The 18,483-nt window shown below is 40.0% G+C and overlaps 3 protein-coding genes and 1 long non-coding RNA gene across 18 annotated transcripts in view; 3 read left to right on the top strand and 1 right to left on the bottom strand.

Moving 5' to 3' along the window:
• The window catches only part of mapk8b (mitogen-activated protein kinase 8b), a 66,895-nt gene extending 60,181 nt beyond the window's left edge, over positions 1–6,714 (top strand). For 2 of the 10 annotated variants that reach the window (XM_089016148.1, XM_089016149.1), the window contains 8 exons: positions 592–757; positions 1,281–1,352; positions 2,257–2,439; positions 2,515–2,772; positions 2,911–2,988; positions 3,865–3,988; positions 5,012–5,079; positions 6,630–6,711. In XM_089016148.1, coding sequence (XP_088872274.1) covers positions 592–757; positions 1,281–1,352; positions 2,257–2,439; positions 2,515–2,772; positions 2,911–2,988; positions 3,865–3,988; positions 5,012–5,060 — 930 coding nt within the window. In that variant the 3' untranslated portion in view covers positions 5,061–5,079; positions 6,630–6,711. The other 8 variants (XM_089016152.1, XM_089016151.1, XM_089016150.1 and 5 more) reach the window with 8 other exon arrangements.
• LOC148887279 (uncharacterized) lies at positions 6,591–9,178 on the top strand. 2 transcript variants are annotated; one of them, XM_089016160.1, is made up of 9 exons: positions 6,591–6,725; positions 6,834–7,001; positions 7,091–7,270; positions 7,340–7,389; positions 7,471–7,838; positions 8,231–8,355; positions 8,639–8,782; positions 8,921–9,016; positions 9,083–9,178. In XM_089016160.1, the coding sequence occupies exons 1-7, from the start codon at positions 6,591–6,593 to the stop codon at positions 8,696–8,698; spliced, it is 1,086 nt and encodes a 361-aa protein (XP_088872286.1). In that variant the 3' UTR covers positions 8,699–8,782; positions 8,921–9,016; positions 9,083–9,178. The 2 variants fall into 2 exon arrangements, with proteins under 2 accessions (XP_088872286.1, XP_088872285.1); XM_089016159.1 differs by having other exon boundaries at positions 8,921–9,178.
• A 140-nt stretch (positions 9,179–9,318) lies between these two features.
• The window catches only part of LOC148887277 (uncharacterized), a 45,275-nt gene continuing 36,110 nt past the window's right edge, over positions 9,319–18,483 (bottom strand). For 3 of the 5 annotated variants that reach the window (XR_016117700.1, XR_016117704.1, XR_016117702.1), the window contains 2 exons: positions 14,043–14,145; positions 9,319–10,337 (listed from right to left, as the gene is read on the bottom strand). This is a non-coding gene — a long non-coding RNA (uncharacterized LOC148887277). Of the gene's footprint in view, positions 10,338–14,042; positions 14,146–15,476; positions 15,606–18,483 lie in introns of all 5 variants that reach the window. The other 2 variants (XR_016117701.1, XR_016117703.1) reach the window with 2 other exon arrangements.
• uts2r1 (urotensin 2 receptor 1) overlaps positions 11,342–18,483 on the top strand; it is a 28,076-nt gene continuing 20,934 nt past the window's right edge. The window contains exon 1 of the mRNA XM_089016158.1: positions 11,342–11,468. The gene's annotated coding sequence lies outside the window, so the exon portion shown is untranslated. The remainder of the gene's footprint in view (positions 11,469–18,483) is intronic.

Below are 18,483 nucleotides of genomic sequence, written 5' to 3'. Positions count from 1 at the left end.
AGCATTTTCCTTTTTTCCATGTTAGCGCTTTGTTCCAGCTTCAACTGTTGTTAAAGCGCGATATAAACCAATAGGTATATATGTATTGTATTGTATTTTGGACAGCCACTCGCATTTCAAGCTCATATAACTCCAAACCCATATAATTTAGGAATTAACTTTTTTTCTGATGAAAGACGATAGTCTAAAGTTTCTAATGCTGTATTGAATGTTTATATAGTCCTAAACATCAATATTCTGTGGGTCCTGGAATTCGAGTGACTATGACAAAATCCCTGGCACTAAAGTGCATACATTTTTGCACATTGTCTGGCAGTGAATTAATTAATGCTAGCCGATATTAAAAAAAATAAAATAAAAAATCACTCGTGGTGGAAAGTGCTTCTCCACCAGGTTGCTGATAGGCACATATCTGTGCATGTGGGGCATGCAGCAGACACATTGTAAAAAATGACATTCGCCTATATTGGTTATGAGAAGCTAACTATGCAGCTCTGCTTACCTCTTAGTTAATACATTCACGGGAAGAAAAAAAAAAAGAATCCAAATCGGTTGTGTAGCTTTTGTTAAAATTTAATGTTCCCTTCACAGGACCTGAAGCCAAGTAACATAGTGGTCAAGTCCGATTGCACGCTGAAGATTTTGGACTTTGGCCTGGCCAGAACCGCCGCCACCGGGCTTCTCATGACGCCCTACGTGGTCACCCGTTACTACCGTGCCCCGGAAGTCATTCTGGGTATGGGCTACCAGGCTAACGGTGAGTGGTTGGGAGCATCTTTTCCCCCCTGGGGAGGCCCAGCATTACTTTAGCACGTGTTTGATATTTTATGGTCACCACAGAAAGAAACTATTCTTTACTTTGAGACTTCCCTTGAGCATTTTTTACCCCCTTTCTCGCTGACGTTTGTGATTCCGTCTTCCTTCTTTTAATGCTGCACATATATAGTGGATATATGGGCTGTGGGCTGCATTATGGCAGAAATGGTTCGCCATAAAATTCTTTTCCCAGGAAGGGATTGTATCCTTGAACCACTTGCAGCCTTGACCGGAACGCTTTACATCTGATTGTGAACCTTTAGTTCTAATCGCCAATTCCGCCGATTGATACCGTGTCTCGACACAAACAATCAATTGTTTGTTGTTACATTGCAAGTATTTCATTTTTATCTCAACATCACACCCATTCTCTCGTTTTTCATTTTTAATTATTCATTAATTTTGCCATTTTTATAATTTCCTTCCCGCATGCTAATGTAGCCGTTTTCATCCCATATTTTCAGTTGATGTCTGGTCTGTTGGCTGCATCATGGCTGAAATGGTCCGGGGTAGTGTGTTGTTTCCAGGCACTGATCGTATCCTTACGTCCAACCCCCCTTTCCACCCATTCAACCCACTCAGCGCTATATTCTCTCATCCTTGTTTACATCTGTACACCCAAAACACGTTTTTGTATTCCATTACATATGTTTTATTGTATCTGATTATTTCTCGCTTCATATTCATTGGGCTCAAAAACTGTTGAAAAGCATATTATGCATATTACAATTGGATTACATTAGCCTTTATTAGTCTTGCAGTGGAGAAATTGACAGTTCACAGCGGAAAAGTCATGAAAGTGAGAGGAAAGGAAAGGAAGAAGTAGAAAAACAAAATACAGGAGCTGCTGTAAAGGCAGCCGCTCTCGCCATCTTGAAGTCAAAAGAACAAAAAAATAAACAAAATATGACAACACAGACACAGTCATTCAATCTACAGCACTTTCTGCACCTTTTATTGGATGAAGCAGGAGAGAATCAAAGTGTCCTTTTCACCAGTGGATCAGGGACATCAGTGTGAAATGTGCACGTCTGCTACAAGCTAAATGTTGAAAGTAAACACGAAGCTGTAGCATCCATTGACAAAAACAGATTGTCTCGCATGTCCTGTCCGACGTACTGTAAATACGCTTCAATTCCAAGTCGCGACAGTTCCGCTAACGCTCCTTTCTTCTCATGTAAAAAACAATCCGTATCCGTTCCACACGACGTATAACAACACAAAGTGACAAAAGAAAGCACAAAAACAAAAAAGGAAGGCTTATGAGAGATGATGGCTGCCTACTCGGGCGCCATCTTGGACTTCCTGTAATGAGCGTTGTCGATTTACACCAATCCCGATAAGTCCTTGTTTTCACTTTGGGCGACCATTCACTGTGAAATCCTCTCCCTATTCCTCACGCCGTTAGCCCAGTTGTTGTCTTAACATTGCAACCCCAAGATATTGACCAGTGGAATAAGGTGATCGAGCAATTGGGGACGCCGTCTCAGGAGTTCTTGATGAAACTCAACCAATCGGTTCGGACCTACGTGGAGAACCGACCACGCTACGCCGGCTACAGTTTCGAAAAGCTCTTCCCCGACGTCCTTTTCCCTGCAGACTCTGAACACAACAAATTGAAAGGTAACTCGTGAGTCTTTGACGCAAGCAGGGTTTGGGAATTAATGTTTTTTTTGGTCCTCCCAAAATGGACGCCAGCGAGTCAAGCCCGAGACTTGCTATCAAAGATGCTGGTCATCGATGCTTCCAAGCGAATCTCGGTGGACGAGGCCCTGCAGCACTCTTACATCAACGTGTGGTACGACCCCACCGAAGTGGAGGCGGTAAGTACGGTGGTCGTTGCCCAAATGCTCGTCGGAATGCGTTTTGAAAGTGCGTGCGTCTTGCCGCAGCCGCCACCCGCGATCACAGACAAGCAGTTGGATGAGCGGGAGCACACGGTGGACGAGTGGAAAGGTATGAAGCGTCCCCAGTTTATTTGTAATGGAGATGTTTTTTCTGAAACATTTTTTCCATACCACATAAAAAATGAACAATGTAACCAAATTGTCTTCCGATTTCTTCTGATCTGAACGCACATTTTTTTCCTTCCAGAGTTGATATACAAAGAAGTCCTGGACTGGGAGGAGAGGACAAAAAATGGCGTCATCAGAGGACAGTCGGCATCCATTGGTTAGTGTTAATGTACTTAATGTTACAGACTCTCCCCCAACTTACGAACGAGTTACGTTCCGAACGGTCGTTCCTAAGGTGAATTTGTTCGTAAGTTGCTTCAGTGCTGTTTTGTATGGAATGTATGTTTAAGGCTTGTATAATTAACCTGTATTGGTTTGTACTAAAACATAAACATTTCATAAAATATATGCTCTATAAAGAAATGTACAACTGGTAAGAATACTACATATGTTACTATAAAAGTGTTTGTATGTACAGTTGTTCGTAACTCGAATGTTCATAAGTAGGGGAGCGTCTGTATTTTATGATTTCTATTTTTATTTTTCTTACTCAAGTATTACTTAATTGGAATCTTGATGCCTAGGAAATATGTATAAGTCAATCGGAAAGTTTCATTTATGTATTTTTTAACTCATTCACTGCCATTCACGAATTTATTCGGGAACTGAAAAGATGACGTAGAGCGGCATTCTCGAATTTGTTCGTTTTTTTTTGTTTTGTTTTTTTTCATGCTTGGGTGCCGATATAGCGCTGGCCACATAATAACTATATAACAGATATAACTCCAGACCCATAAAATTTAGGAATGAACTCTTTTTCTGATGAATGAAGCGAGTCTAATGTTTCTAATGCTCTATTGAATGTTTATGTAGTCCTAAAACCAAATATTCTGAGGGTCCTGGAATTCATGTGCCAATGACAAAAACTTTAGTGGACACATTTTTGCACATGTCTGGCAGTGAATGAGTTAAGTGCTTTGTCAGTAACCTTTTTAGGGGGTGAGTAATTCGCCCCACTTGCAGATTTTTGCACACGGAGCACCCCAAGCGAGCACTGACCCGTCCGCTCTATCCACTCTTGCCCATAGCACAGGTGCAGCAGTGAGCGACGACGGCCCTCAGCATCAGCATCAGCACCCCACCTCCACACACTCTCCTGCCCACGTCGCCTCCACACCCGCTGACGTCGAAACGGGCGACGCGCTGGGCCGCCGCAGGTGACGATCTGGTCAACCGCCTCTTGTCCGTGATGGTCTCAAACGACTTTTTTTGTTTGAATTCAATGTTTTATTTTTGTGTGTAAACAATCTCATGGTAAGAGACAATTTTCACAATTTCACGACAAAGGTGGTTTGTAACGACCCGACTGTGATGACCTAAATGTGTGTGGAAAGCCTGTCCGCTCCTGCTCTGATGAGCTATCCCGTAAACGTCCAACGACTTTCTACAGTTTTGACACGAGATAGCCTTCGCCAGCGTTTTATCTGCACCCAAGCATGAACAAAAAAATCGGAAATGACGTTCTACGTCATATTTTCAATTCCCGAATAAATTTGTGAATGGCAGTGAATGAGTTAATCATGTTGCTTCTGTTTCTCAAACAGAGCCATCCATACCTTGTTCAGTCTCATGGCAATGTTTGAAAAACAATACTGTGGCGACCATCTTGCAAAATATTGGTGCAGAGGAACTATGTTGCCGTGAGTTTAGGAGCTCTAGTCCGTGCTTACACTTTTGGAGGTTCCACTGAATGTTGATGCAAGGTGTCCAGAAGGACCTAACCGTTAGATGGGTGGAAGTGTTGCATGTGAAAATGTTTCCATTCAAAAGTTTTCAAGATAATGCAAATTATTTTTTGGGGAGGAATAGCTTGGGTAAAAAGTGAAGAACAAAAAAAAACATCCCGTTATTAGTAACTTTTAATACTTTTGTGTGTTCATGATGTCCCTCCAGATACCCGCGGTTTAAAAAGACGCCAAGGCACAAAAGTCGCATGTTTAAACAGCACCCCCACAAAAAAAAAAAATCTTACTTCATGCAATAATGTTGTTCTTTGACGTGTTTGTACCCAAGAAAAAAGTGCCTGTTGTACTGTAACCGTTCTGTAGTTCTGAAGGCATTTGGACAATTAACAGTAGTTAACATCAAGAATCACTACTGTATAACCAAAACAAAAAACAAAAGAAAAAAAAAAGCATTTGTATATTTTTGTCCTGTGTTTTCATTTTGACCTTGCATAGTTGCCGATGTGTCCGAGGTCTTTCATCAAAGTTGAACAGCCAGTTTTAAAACGGGACCCATTTTCCAGGTAATGCAACACAACACAACATGAAATGAGAAGTAGTTCGAATCATATAGTATACAGTAGATTTTTTGTATATATTGTATAGTAAGGCCTTGTTAACCAAAAAATAAAATAAAACGACCATGTTCACTCCTGTACGACTGAGAGCTTACACAGACGCATGTTCACTAAGGCGTTTTGGACAGAAAAAAATTAGCATATACGCTAAAATGGAATGGGAAAATGAAATCTTCCAACTGATAAAACAATCATAAGAGAGGGATCAATATATCAGTATTGAGTACTAGTATACAGAAGGGTTCCCCAAGCCTTTTTTTAAACTGAAAGCAACTTTGGCACCAAGCAATACTGCTGTCTTGATAAACACTTTTAAATAAACACATTTCCTCAGTTTAGTCGTGTTTTTCAACCTTTTTTTGAGCTAATTACACGTTTTTTACATTGGAAAAAAATGCAGCACACCACAACCTATCTCGGAGGAACATTGTAATCAGCTACGTGTTGCTACACGGACGAATATTAAATAGCCCTCCAAGTCTTTACAGCACGGACTATGACATATTTGCAGAAAATGTTTCATAAATCTTTTATATATATTTTTTTTAAAGTGACATTCGATCATCTCTATTGTGCCATGCCACCGTAGTTTAAAATTACTGCTTTGGCAAACATTCCAGTCCAAGCCGCTGCTCACCCGCAGAAAAACTGATCCTGTGACTGTAAAGTGTCCTTGAGAGTTTTGAAAGGCGCTTAGAAATTAAATGTATTATTATTATAATCGCGATTATTAATTGCACGGGCGCCCTCTAGCGGTCTAAGTGTGGCCCTACTGCTCATTTCAGCTGTCGAACAGAATAGAGCCGAGCAAATGGCCCGGTGTTTACAGTACGCACACAAACCACTCTACGCATTTAACCGTGTGTTTATCACAAATCAATTCACGCAAACGTATAATTTCCACGAATGTGTCCCTCAAGTTACGTTAGCTGTAGATTCTCATCAGTATACATCAATATGTATTGTATTTAGACTTGTATTAGACGGTACTGCCGTTTTTGTCCACAGAAGGGCGGCGTTGGACATGTATATGTCCCTATAGTACATGTATTGACATGGTATTTTTTGGATGAAAAAAACACATCTTTATGTATTTATAGTCATTTATACAACTTTAAAAAGCAATGATAGGAATTATAAATATATCCAGGTTAAAAACGATATACTATTACTTGTGATAAAGGTCGATTATATATATTTTTAAATCTCTTTTTGGGCCGCATTTTATTTGAGTAATTTGAGTTACTTTTAAAATGTGATTTTTTTTTTTTGTAAATTCTTTGCCTTGAAAAAAGTATGATAAAATATCCAAAAGAGACAAACTCCCCGCTCTCCTCTGCCATGCAGCAGCGCCTCTGTTAGAACCCAGAACACAACCCTCCTCCTTCAAGTAGCAACATGAAATAGTGTGAAGTCAAGAATTTTTTTTGCAGGGGGGTAGGCATTTTTTTAAAGCCATGGAGGAAGCAACAACTATTTCCCAGATTATTTCTCAGATCTTTGAAGAGGCGCCAAAGGCCAGGAACAATCTAATTGAGAACCACAACAACCTGCAGCAAGTTGCGGACTACTGCGAAAACAACTACCTACAGGTGACAATTGACCTCTAACCACATGTCAAATATGGATAAGAAATGTGCATGATGAAGCTTGCTTTTGAAGAAGCGTGTATGTGTGTGTGTGTGAATGAAATTCTGCAGGCAGATGAGCCAACAAAAGCGCTTGAAGAAGCGAAAGTGATGGCCACTCAGGCGTTGGCTAGTGTCACCTATCAAATCAACAGCGTGGCCACTTTGCTGCTGCGACTGCTTGACTCTCAGGCCGTTCAGATCAAGAAAATTGAGTCATCCATCAATCTTATGTCACTGGTGAGGAGTCTACATTCTCCTAATAAAACTCATTTATGAATCTAAGGGTCAATATTTTATTCTCAATATGTGTTTTTTTTTTGATCCAGGAAGTTTCTATGCACTACGAGAAGGTAGCCAGGAGAGAGATCAGCAGCTTCACGACATCAAAAAACAACACAAGGGCCAAGCTTGTGGCTCCGCCCGCTTCGGGCAAGGAGCTCGAAAGAAGTTATCCACGAATACCCATATCGTACGCCAGCTTGGATGCAATTGGACACTGTTTCCAGGTAACCTTAAAATGTCCCACCACGACTGTTAAGTGTAAAACATTGTCCACCTCTCCGTATTTCAAACAGATATCACAGGAGCCCCCCAGAAGCAGCACAGGGACCACGGATGCGACTGTGTACGTTGTTTTTTTAATCAGTGGGGGAAAAAATCATTGCAACATTCCTTGTTTATTTGATGTTTTTCTTTTAATATTTAGCTGTAGCTCCAACCAAGGCATCGCTGTCCCTCTGCCATCCGTCCCCACTTTGCCTGCTGACACCAACTTGACTGGTGACCTCCCTCCTCCTCCACCTCAAACTACAATACACTCCTTTTCTTCTGTTCCTTCTCCACCACCTCCTCCTCCTCCTACCATGATGGACATGAGCCTGCCCCCTCCACCTTCCTTGACCTCACCAACATGTCCGCCACCACCTCCCAACCTCAACTCACCCATCTCACTTCCCCCTCCGCCGCCCCCTCTACCTGCAGGAACTCCTCTTCTTCATTCATCACCCCCTCCACCACCTCCTCAACCTGTGACAGCTGTTTCTCTTCCTCCTCCACCGCCACCACCACCCACTGGTACTTGAATATGCCCCCACCGCACCTGATGTTGTTCACATACATGGTTCATACAGCACATACACTGTTACCATCGTGCTTTCACCGTTCTCATTAATAAACGTGATCAGATGTTGATGCTGTCAACATATGCGTTTTTTATATCTACCCGATCTTCTGCTGACTCAGCCTGCCTGTCAAATTGAATAAATAAATGTGGTAACAGAGCCAAAAACTACGCCTGGTGTATAGTAAGGCGTACCTTTGTGGGTAGCTGTCCAGTAGAGGGCAATGTTTTTTTGTCATGACTGCAATTTTACCTTCCGAGTACGTAATTCCGGCCATGCCGGAAGCGGAAGTTTTTCTCCCTCACGTTGTGATGTACCAACATGGATGGTTCGCTTCTCCGACAGACCGAGTCAACAAAACCCGAGCAAGAATGGCAGACGGCGACGAGCTCACTCAGATCGAGTTTCTATCTTTGGTGTCCAAAGTGTTCGCGGGGACAACCATCTTGGAACCAGCGACAAAGATTGAGGTTTGACCACCACGCCGAATAATCGAGCTATCTCGCTAAAGCTAACGTCGCTCCCAGCTATCTCGCTAAAGCTAACGTCGCCCCCAGCTAGCTCGCTAAAGCTAACGTCGCATCTCCAAGTTCGAAGTTAGCTGTTTTTGTGCATTGGGACTCTGCCACGTTAGACGCGATAAGGTGGTTGCATGTTTGTATTTCAGCTGAATGAGTCATTAGCTTCCCGTAAAAGAAACCGACATTTGACGGCTTGAAAGATCTGCTTGTGATGTTGGTGTTTTTTTGGCAGGACTCTCATCTCAAGTTGCTCGGGTTTATTCAGACCATGAGCTGGTGTAAGAGAAGATGATGCACAAAACCGGGTTAGATGGAGAACACCGATTCGCTGTGGCGACCCACAGCGAAAAGAAGGCCCAAGCCATCCACAATAAAGGTGGTTATCTTTTTGAAGTCAATTTTTTTTTTGCAGACGATAAAAAGAGAAATAATCATTAAGTTATAATATCTTATGACACTCTGAGGTTTCTTTTGATGTGTCGTTCAACTGATTTATTGTGTTTTATTTAAACAGGCGTCGATGAAACTGATGGGACCACTGGTGCAGGGACACACACCCTGCAGAGGAAGAAAGTTGGCACGAGGAAACTCATCAGAGTTCACTCCAGAGGTGACTAAGATTTTTTTTAATCCCTAAAAGGACTACGGCGTTTTCAGGTTTGTTTTATTTAAACAGGCGTGGATGAAACTGATGGGACCACTGGTGCAACTACACACACCCAGCAGAGGAAGAAAGTTGGCACGAGGAAACTCATCAGAGTTCGCTCCAGAGGTGAGTAAGGTTTTCTTTTTTTATCACTAAAATGACTACGGCGTTTTTAGCCGAAAAAATGTTTTTAGATGCTAAAAATCCATCATGTCATTTTTATCTCGATTGTCCTTTCTCACAATGACATTGTTCAGGTTGTACCAGTTGCACGTGCCTGGTCTTGAACCCTGCACTTCTGCGCTGCAAGTATCTTCCCTGCCCACTGGACCATGGGGGCGTGGCTGTTTTCGCTAAAAATACATGTATTTATCATGCGATACCGCGTTGACACTTAGTAAAATTCTTTGCAGGTTCTCGGCGCTTCGCGCCTCGAACCTGCCTAGCGAGCTCGCTTCGCTCGCTCGCATTGAGACACTTGGCTCGCTCGCTTCGCTCGCTCGCAGGTTCACACTTGTGGTTGTCGGGCCCTGGGAGGCTGTCCACTGGTGGACCCGTGAACTCGCTCCAGCGACCTCGCTTCGCTCGGTCGCTTTCGCTTCGACTTGGTTTCGAGGCCGTGCCGCGCAGTCGACACCCTTGTACCTTTCGCTGTGAGTTGGTTTCGAACCCGTGCCGCGCAGTCGACACCCTTGTACTTTTCTCAGCGGCCCACGGGGCCCCAATTGAAAATCGGGTTTGTTCGCTTATATCCTATTCTGAAGGTCATTGTTGGACTAAAAGCACAAGTTGGACATGTTGCCCAGAGCTGGGATCGAACCCAGGACCTGCGGATTGGGAGTCCATTGCCTTAACCAGTCAGCCACGAGGACCACAAGTTGCATTCAGTTATGTTCGATGATATTCTTTAAAGTATAAAAAAAACTTAGACTAAAAAACTTGTCTTTTCTCTCACATCCATTTGAAATGTTGGTTTCTTTGCTTCTATCTTATTGTGAAGGTCATTGATTGAACAAAAGCACAACTCATACATGAGCTGGGATTGAACCCAGAACCTCCTGTTTGGGAGTGAATCGCCTTAACCACTGTGCCACATGTTCCACACACAGGTTCCTGTAATGCTCGAAGATATTCTAAAAAACCTGTCTTTTCTCTTTCCACAGAAAAAGAACACCATCCAGCGGGGTTGAAAAGGGAGGCTGCATTTGCCATGAGTGGGTCTCCAACAGAACTTGCTCACGCACAAAATCTGCATTCAGACCACATGTAGTAGAACAGGTTCCATCTGCGCATAAAGAGAACGAATGTTGAGCTGAAATACATTTACGTCTGACAATAAAAGTGGGTTAAACATGAACGTTTCAAACACAGTCTCAATGGATCGTAACGCAGGCCTTTAACCATAAGGCTAACTGTGAATGTCTCATGGTTGCAGATTTAGTGACCCCCATTTGTGTATTTGGCTCTGTGTTAATAAACTTAAATGCAGAAAGAAACATGGATATATTGTTTGATTTTTTTTTTTGTCACGGAAAGATCAGAGCATTGTCATCAAATGGTTGTATAGTTTGGCTTTTTTTGACTGTTGCTGTGCGGTGACCATTTTTTTGTTTGGGAGTCTTTTACTTTCTTAAGTTCATAGAGTTGCTTGTGTAGCCACAAGTGGACACAAGCCAGACGGCGCTTATTCCCCATCAAATTAGATGTAGTTTTGTTATTTGTCCGCCAGACGGCGCAAATTCCCCAATGAAATAAATAAATATAAATTGTGGCAGTGAAGCAGGTCACGTGAAATAAAACGATGTGTAAAACCAGGTATAATTTCATGTATTAAACATATGTAAACACAAACAATGTTTAAATGCAGAAAAGGTGAAGCTGAACTAAAAAAAAAAATATATAATTTTGAAATACTGTACACAATGTAGAGTGAGGATTTTTTAATGGTCACTCGTTGCAGTCATTACTTGTTCTTTGGTATTTAATCCTAAAAAAAAATCACATCTATATCGAAGGGGAATTTGCGCCGTCTGGCGGACAAATAACAAAACTACATCTAGGGAAAAAGGGCAGTCTCGCGGACAAATAAATATATTATATAATATAGATAATATTTTTATATGTATATATAATATTATAATATATAATATATAAATAGAACCCATTAGGTGCGCCAATTGGGGAGAAATATACTGGCTATGTTCACAAAATATTGGAATGGAGGTGCACACTCCCTATCCGAACACACCCACTCTTAGAGCTGTGCGCAGGCATAAAAAAATAATTACAAAAGGGCCTTAGATATAAATCTGTGCTTCCCCTGCGTCTCCTCAATACGTAATAAACTGCTTTCCAACGGTTGCACTGCTGAAGCTCGACGGAAAAATCCCACAGCTATTAATACAACGCGGCAAATGTATGTACAAATTGTTTTTTTTTTTACGACTCCATTTAATTGTTGCGGCTTTTGACTCAGTGAATGAGTTCATTAATTTATTCAGGAATTGAAAATATGACAGAGTGCCATTACCAAATTTGTTTTTTTTTTTCATGCTTGGGTGCCGATAAAGCGCTGGGCATGGCCTCTGGCAATGTTTCTTCTTTTCCACAAGGGTGCAGCATTTCTCTTTTTCCATGTTAGCAGTGTGCTAAAGCGCTATATAAACCAATATATATCTATTGCATTGTATTTTGGACAGCCGCCCCGTTTCACGCTCATATAACCCCAGATCCATATAATTTAGGAATTAACTAAGATTTTTCTGATAAAAGAAGAGAGTCTAAGGTTTCTAACGCTGCATTGAATGTTTATGTAGTCCTAAGACTTAATATTCTGTGGGTCCTGGAATTCAAGCGACAATAACAAAAGCACTGGCGTGGATACATTTTTACACATGTCTGGCAGTGAATGAGTTAATCATTCGGGTATTGGAGGCCAGAAATGAAACAATGTATTTCAGAGGAAGTCTTTCGAGTAGGGACGCCTGAGTTTCGGGAAATGGCAAAAACCTCGCGAGACATTTTTTACATTTCTGACTTGACCTAATTTCCCTGGAGTTGCCGGATTCAAGTGAGCCCCCCCCCCCTTTTTTTTGAAGATAGAAGTTCATGAGCCACGTGGGATAAGCTGCCAGTTTCTTAAAGAGTTCTCTTTCAAGATGGAGGGCTTTCTCATCAATAAATCTGAAAACCCTACAGATTTTTGTTTTGGTGATGTTTTCTATGTAAGATTTAGGATCCTGTTATATTTTACAAGGTTATATTGAGGACAAGACATTAAAATGATGGATGGTTTTTAGCTTTAGCACACAGATAAACACATGCAGTGATCTTGGTGGGGGCGAGACTATAGAAATACGCTATGTTGCTGAAACCCACAATCTGAGTTTTGCTTCCGCCGAGTGTGAGGAGAATTTTGGAGGTTCAATTAAGCATCTTGTTACCATTAACTTGTTTAACTAGCTTAGCAACATAGTTCCACTTACATTCTTTCTTTACGGTTCATTCCGATGGTCCACACCTGCGTCTGAGCACCCCTTTCAACCTCTCGAACCATAAATCTACTTTATTGTGTCGTCAAAAATTAATCATTACGTTCGACTGGTTTACTTTTTCTATTTGATCCAACGCCCCATTTCTTTTTAATGGAATCATTTAGTATTATTGTTCACCAGTGAAGAGCCTCAAGCAATTTTTTTATGGTTTGGAGGTGAAAAGTTTCAAAGTTTCCGGACTGTGCTTGTCTTATTTTTTTTGTGGTCGACATTGACGAATTCTTCTGCGGTGTCATTTATTTATTTATTCATTTATTTATTCATATATTTATGCATTTATTTATTTATTCATGTATTCATCCATTTATTTATTTATGTATTCATTTATGTATTTAGCTATTTATTCATGTATGTATTTATCTATTTATTTATCATGTATTTATTTATTCATGTATTTATGCATGTATTTATTCATGTATTCATTCATTTATTTATTCATCCATTTATGTATTTATCTATTTATTTATTCATGTACTTATGCATGTATTTATTCATGTATTTATGCATGTATTTATTCATGTATTCATTTATTTATTTAGTCATCCATTTATTCATTCATTCATGTATTTATGTATTCATTCATTCATTTATTTATTCATGTGTTTATTCGTGTATTTATTTATTTAAAGTATTTATCGATTTAAATAATTATTTTTTAATTACATATTTATTTTATTTATTGATTGATTTATTAGTTTATTTATTTATAGATTGATTTATTTGCTTGCCTATTTATTCGTGTATTTATCTATCATTTTATTTATTTATACTCATTAGTTTATTTATTTGTTTGTATGCATCCAATTATTCATTTATTACTTTACATCTTCATTGGTTTGGTTTATTCATTAGTTTGTTTATTTGTGTATTAATTTTTGTATTTATGTGTGCATTTATTTATTTGTGTATTTATTCATTTATTATGCATTGCTTTATTTATTGATTTTATTTATTGATTTTTTATTGATGTATTTTTTGAAGTAGTGCTGTAATGATGTATTTATTTATTTTCATGCACTGGGAATCTAAACTCAAAATGAGCCACTGGACTTTAGTAAGACAAACAAGTAATTTGGATGGAAAGGCGGGGCGTACTGGTCTTATCAGAAATTACCAAAGAGTGTGTTTTTTTTGCACTCATTACTGGAATGTAGACTCGTTTCTCATCTTCTTTTATTTGTGACTAAACTCTCATGGAAAACATGTTGCAAAGAGCCGACATGTTTTCTTTTGTCCCTTATGGAATAACTCAGACAGGGATCCTAATCATCTTTCTTGACAGTTCCCACCATGTGTTGCATTTTGGACTTACTAAGAAGAATCATCTTCTGGAATGCAACGGAACATCTTTTTTTTGTGTTTGTTTTTTTGCATTTGTCCTGCAGCAGGCATTTTGAGAAATTGCTCTAAAATTAAGAACACAATTATGAACATACCGTAAACTGCAGCTATTGACCTCTTTTGTTGACGACGGCTTCTCATTGTATTAGTCCTGTTGTAGTCTTCACTCAAACGTCAGCGTCGGGTTCCTTCAAAAAACTTAAAATTCGGAACAAAGTTTGTCATCGTTAACTTTCTGAACATGAATATCAAATAAAACTCCTGTTGCACCATTTTGCATGAAAAATATTTTGAATGATGAATGCTAAATGTGCCGAGGGAAGATTACTGAGATTGCGATGCTGTTTTTGGATGAACGCCAATTCAAGTTATATGGTTATCATCACTATTTAATCATAATACATTTCATTAATAAGCGATGTGCAAAAATGCGTCCACTCCAGTGCCAAGGTTTTTGTCATTGTCACTCGAATTCCAGGACCCACAGAATATTGAGTTTTAGGACTACACAAACATTCAATACAGCGTTAGAAACTTTAGACTCTCTTCTTTCATCAGAAGAAATGGTTAATTCCTAAATGATATGGGTCTGGAGTTATATGAGCTTGAAATGAGGGTGGTTGTCCAAAATACAATGCAATATTGGTTTATCATAATAATATTAATAACACATTTCATTTATAAGTGCCTTTCAAAACTCTCAAGGTCACTTTACAGTCTCAGGATACGTTGTTTCTGTGGATAAACAGCGGCAGCCACACGTGCCAGCGTTCACTCAGCGCGGAATAACTCACAGATAGCAAGCTAGCCAGCCAGCTAACAGCTAGCCAGCCAGATAGCGAATACAGTATAAATAGCTACGTGTACACAGTGTCGTCCAAAAAAAAAAATTGTAGTTGCATTATACAAACATGGATAATCACACGACCGAGGAAATGTAATAATAATAATAATAATAATAATAATAATAATAATAATAACGTCTACGTCATATGTCCAACTCCCAAATAAATTTGTGAATGAGTTAATGAAAAGCAAAAATCCTCTCTAAGATGCTGCGCGGGTTAAAGTAACAGGAAATACGCGAAAGTATCATTTGTGAGACTTGAGAGACTTATTTACTAAGGGGGGGGGGGGGGGTGTGATGGCTTTTGAGGATTGACTGTACCCCTCTGATTTCTCAAGGACCACCCTGACAAATGGCGAGCGTGTGCGTTGGCCATTTTAAAAAGCTGCGGGCAGTTGCGCGAAAGGATTACGGATCAAAGTGATGAGTGAAATGAGATCAACGGCAACTGGTTGGCAAAGACAGCCAAAAAAAAATGCTTTGGGAGTCCCAAATTGCTACTTTCTTGAATTTCAAGGGGGACAACATGTTTTTTGAAATGCCACAAAGAACGTTTCAGTTGACTTGAAGAAGGAACAGCCTGCTAGATTTTGCGCGCGGCGCTACACGCTGTGCGTTAATTAGCCGATAAACGCTGCTTCAACCGACGCTCGACTGTGCAAAGTGCTTCAAAATGTCTCGCCTGTCTGGTTTGACGCCGGTGTTTCCAATCGAGTCTTGTCAACTTCTCCGCTGTCTTTCGCAGCTGCGCTTCCATCTGGCGGCACAGCTTGAGATCCCCCCCCCCAAAAAAAAAACATTTGGATTTTTCCTGAAAGAAGTAAACATCAAAACAATTAAATGACCAAAAAAAACAAAGACTTGAAGTAACGTAATGACTCTAGAAAGACGCGCAAAGTAAAACGAGAAGGGATTAAAGTGTTTCTTGTCCCGTCACACCCTCAATATAATCATTTTTTAAAGTACTTTTTAATATTTTGGCATCACTGTGGCACATTTTATGACATAATGTCTTTGAATTTATAGTTCGCTTTAAATGTACCTCCATTGGAACATTCCAATGAGCATTTGAGCCGTAATGACCGGTTTATGATGCTGTTGACTTTTTTTTGGAGCCTTTAACTGTTGGAAAATCTGCACATTTTGAAGAAATTGACGCACGGTCATAAAACCGAAAGGATAAAGAAAACATACATTTTTTTTTCCAGAGCAAGTTTCTTTCTTACGTTCTGGGCTTTGAGTCACGTGTCGTCGACGTGGCTCCCTTCAATAATATAGAGGGCAGCAAAACAAAGTACCGGTAACATCTGACTTGCGAGCGGCTCGACTTACGACCACCCGTACTTACGACCACGACCGCCGGACCCTATTTTTTAAATTTTAATTCGACGCTTGGCACCGCAACGCGTACGACAATTTTGGCCAGCCAGCATCTCACACTCATACAGCAATCGACCAAGTGATGGCATCAGAGTTTGCGAGTCATTTCGCCTCAGAGTCTCTATTCAACATTTTGAATGCACAGTATTTTCGACTTACGACCATTTTGACTTACAACCGGTTGGTCGGAACGGAACTCCGTCATAAATCGATGCTACCTGTATATCTTTAACTCATTCACTGCCATTCGCAATTCTTTTTGGGAATTAAACATATGACATAGAGCACCATTCCCAATTTTTTTTCATACTTGTGTGCCGATAAAGCGCTGGACAGACCTCTGACTATGTTTTTTTTCTTTTCCACAAGATGACAGCATTTCTCTTTTTTTCCACGTTAGCTCTTTGTCCCAGCTTCAGCTGTTGTTAAAGCGCTATAGATTAAAAAAAAAAACTACAGCCAATTAGAATCTAATTTGATGCATCTAAAAAGTGTTTTCTTAATCGCAGAGCGGTATGAATTTATTTGGTGTCTACTTTTTGGGCAAATGGTAATCCTATTTCTTTTTTTTTTCATTCGTAATTTGAAGGCTGACAAGTGTTCCACCTACTGTAGTGAATTTCAAATAAGCAGCCTGTAGCAACAACAACACAGTGAAATGGCGGAATTATCCAGCAGGGAAGGTGACTCGGATATCCCCTTCTTTAATCATCAATAGGACATGATTCACTGAAGCATAATATGAAGAGAAAGCTGATAATGCTTACAAATGATTCTCTGCAGCTGGCGGAGTTGCACCATTTACGCTGTAAACTCACAATCCAGTGATATCTGCTTCCAGAGCCCATTTATTTATTTTTTAAATAGAAGCCTTTTTGTTTTGCTAATTAAAGCAGTTCCCAGGTATATTAAGTCATATCAACTCATTTGCATTCAGGAATTTATTCGGGAATTGAAAATATGAGATATAGAGCTCCATTCCTTAATTTTTGTTTTTTTTTATGCTTGGGTGCCAATAAAGCGCCGGCCATGGCCTCTGACAATGTTTTTTTTTCCTTTTCCACAATGGGGCAGCATTTCCCCTTTTTATGCTAGCACTTTTTCCAGCTTCAGCTGTTGTTCAAGCGTTATATAAACATGTATTTATTGAATTGTATTTTGGACAGCCACCCACATTTCACACTCATATAACTCCAGACCCATATCATTTAGGAATTAACTCATATTTTACTGATGAAAGAAGACAGTCGCAGGTTTCTAACGCTGTATTGAATGTTTATGTAGTCCCAAAATTCAATATTCTGTGGGTCCTGGAATTCACGTGACAATGACAAAAACCCTGGCACTGGAGTGGACACATTTTTGCACATGTCTGGCAGTGAATGATAATAGCTAGCTACCTAGCTGGCTAACTATTTGCTATTCATTTGCTATATATTAGCTATCTGGCTAGCTAGCTATGTATTGGCTATATGGCTATCTAGCTACTTATCTAACTGTCTAGCTGGTTATCTATTAGCTTGCTAGCTTTCTAACTATTGGAGTTACGCTGCATTGAATGTTGCGGCGCATGTGGTTGCCGCTGAAAGACTGATCCTGTGATTGTAAAGTGACCTTGAGAGTTTTGAAAGGCACTTAGAAATGAAATGTATTATTATTATTACAATGGAGCTCGGACAGATCAATTTTGAGGACATCTGTTATTGAATCAAAGTTGGGGGAGTTATTGTCATCTTGATGCAAAAAAAAACATGTACTGCTATCAATAGAAAAGTACACTTGCATCATTCGGCATTGTTAAGGTCTAAAAGTCATTTACTGTCAAATGCTTGATCATCTGAAGAGATTCATTGTACTCTAAAGTCAAATAATAAGCACTGAGTCTATTTCCGTCTTCATGTAATTTCCCTTCCCATTCACGTAGTAAATTATAACCTGACGGAAAGTGCGTTGAAAAAACCATCTGCATGGCAATCTTACATTCAATTAACTCGCCGCATGTTCTGAAGACGGCGGCGGTTGGAAACTGAAGATTGAAAGACTTGGCTGAGGACTTCAATTCTCCTGACTATTAATGTGGATGAAATTGCCTTGTCGAAACAGCCTCTTTGATTCATTCCATCCGTGCGAGCGCCTCGCATATCATCGTACATCGCCTCACTCGTTCGGGACCATGAGCGCCTTTGAGTTTTGAGGCAATAGAAGCTGAACGCGATGTGTAGTGAGAGCCTCAAATCGCGATTACCAAGCTTTGAATTGGCCGCATGCTTGCGCCCCCTTAGCGCAATAAAATTATTAAGCATGGCCGC

The sequence above is a fragment of the Hippocampus bargibanti genome, linkage group LG15, assembly GCF_051943395.1.
Source record: "Hippocampus bargibanti isolate YZ-2025 linkage group LG15, ASM5194339v1, whole genome shotgun sequence".
NCBI lineage: Eukaryota > Metazoa > Chordata > Actinopteri > Syngnathiformes > Syngnathidae > Hippocampus > Hippocampus bargibanti.
Note: the sequence above shows the minus strand (reverse complement) of the source record. Positions and strands in the feature narration are given on the sequence as shown.

Coding starts and splice junctions, on each gene's coding strand:
- LOC148887279 (XM_089016160.1), top strand. CDS start 6,591: ATGGAGGAAGCAACAACTATTTCCCAGATTATTTCTCAGATCTTTGAA. Junction 7,390..7,470: donor GGGACCACGGATGCGACTGT/GTACGTTGTTTT, acceptor TTTAATATTTAG/CTGTAGCTCCAACCAAGGCA. Junction 8,356..8,638: donor AACCAGCGACAAAGATTGAG/GTTTGACCACCA, acceptor TTTTTTTGGCAG/GACTCTCATCTCAAGTTGCT.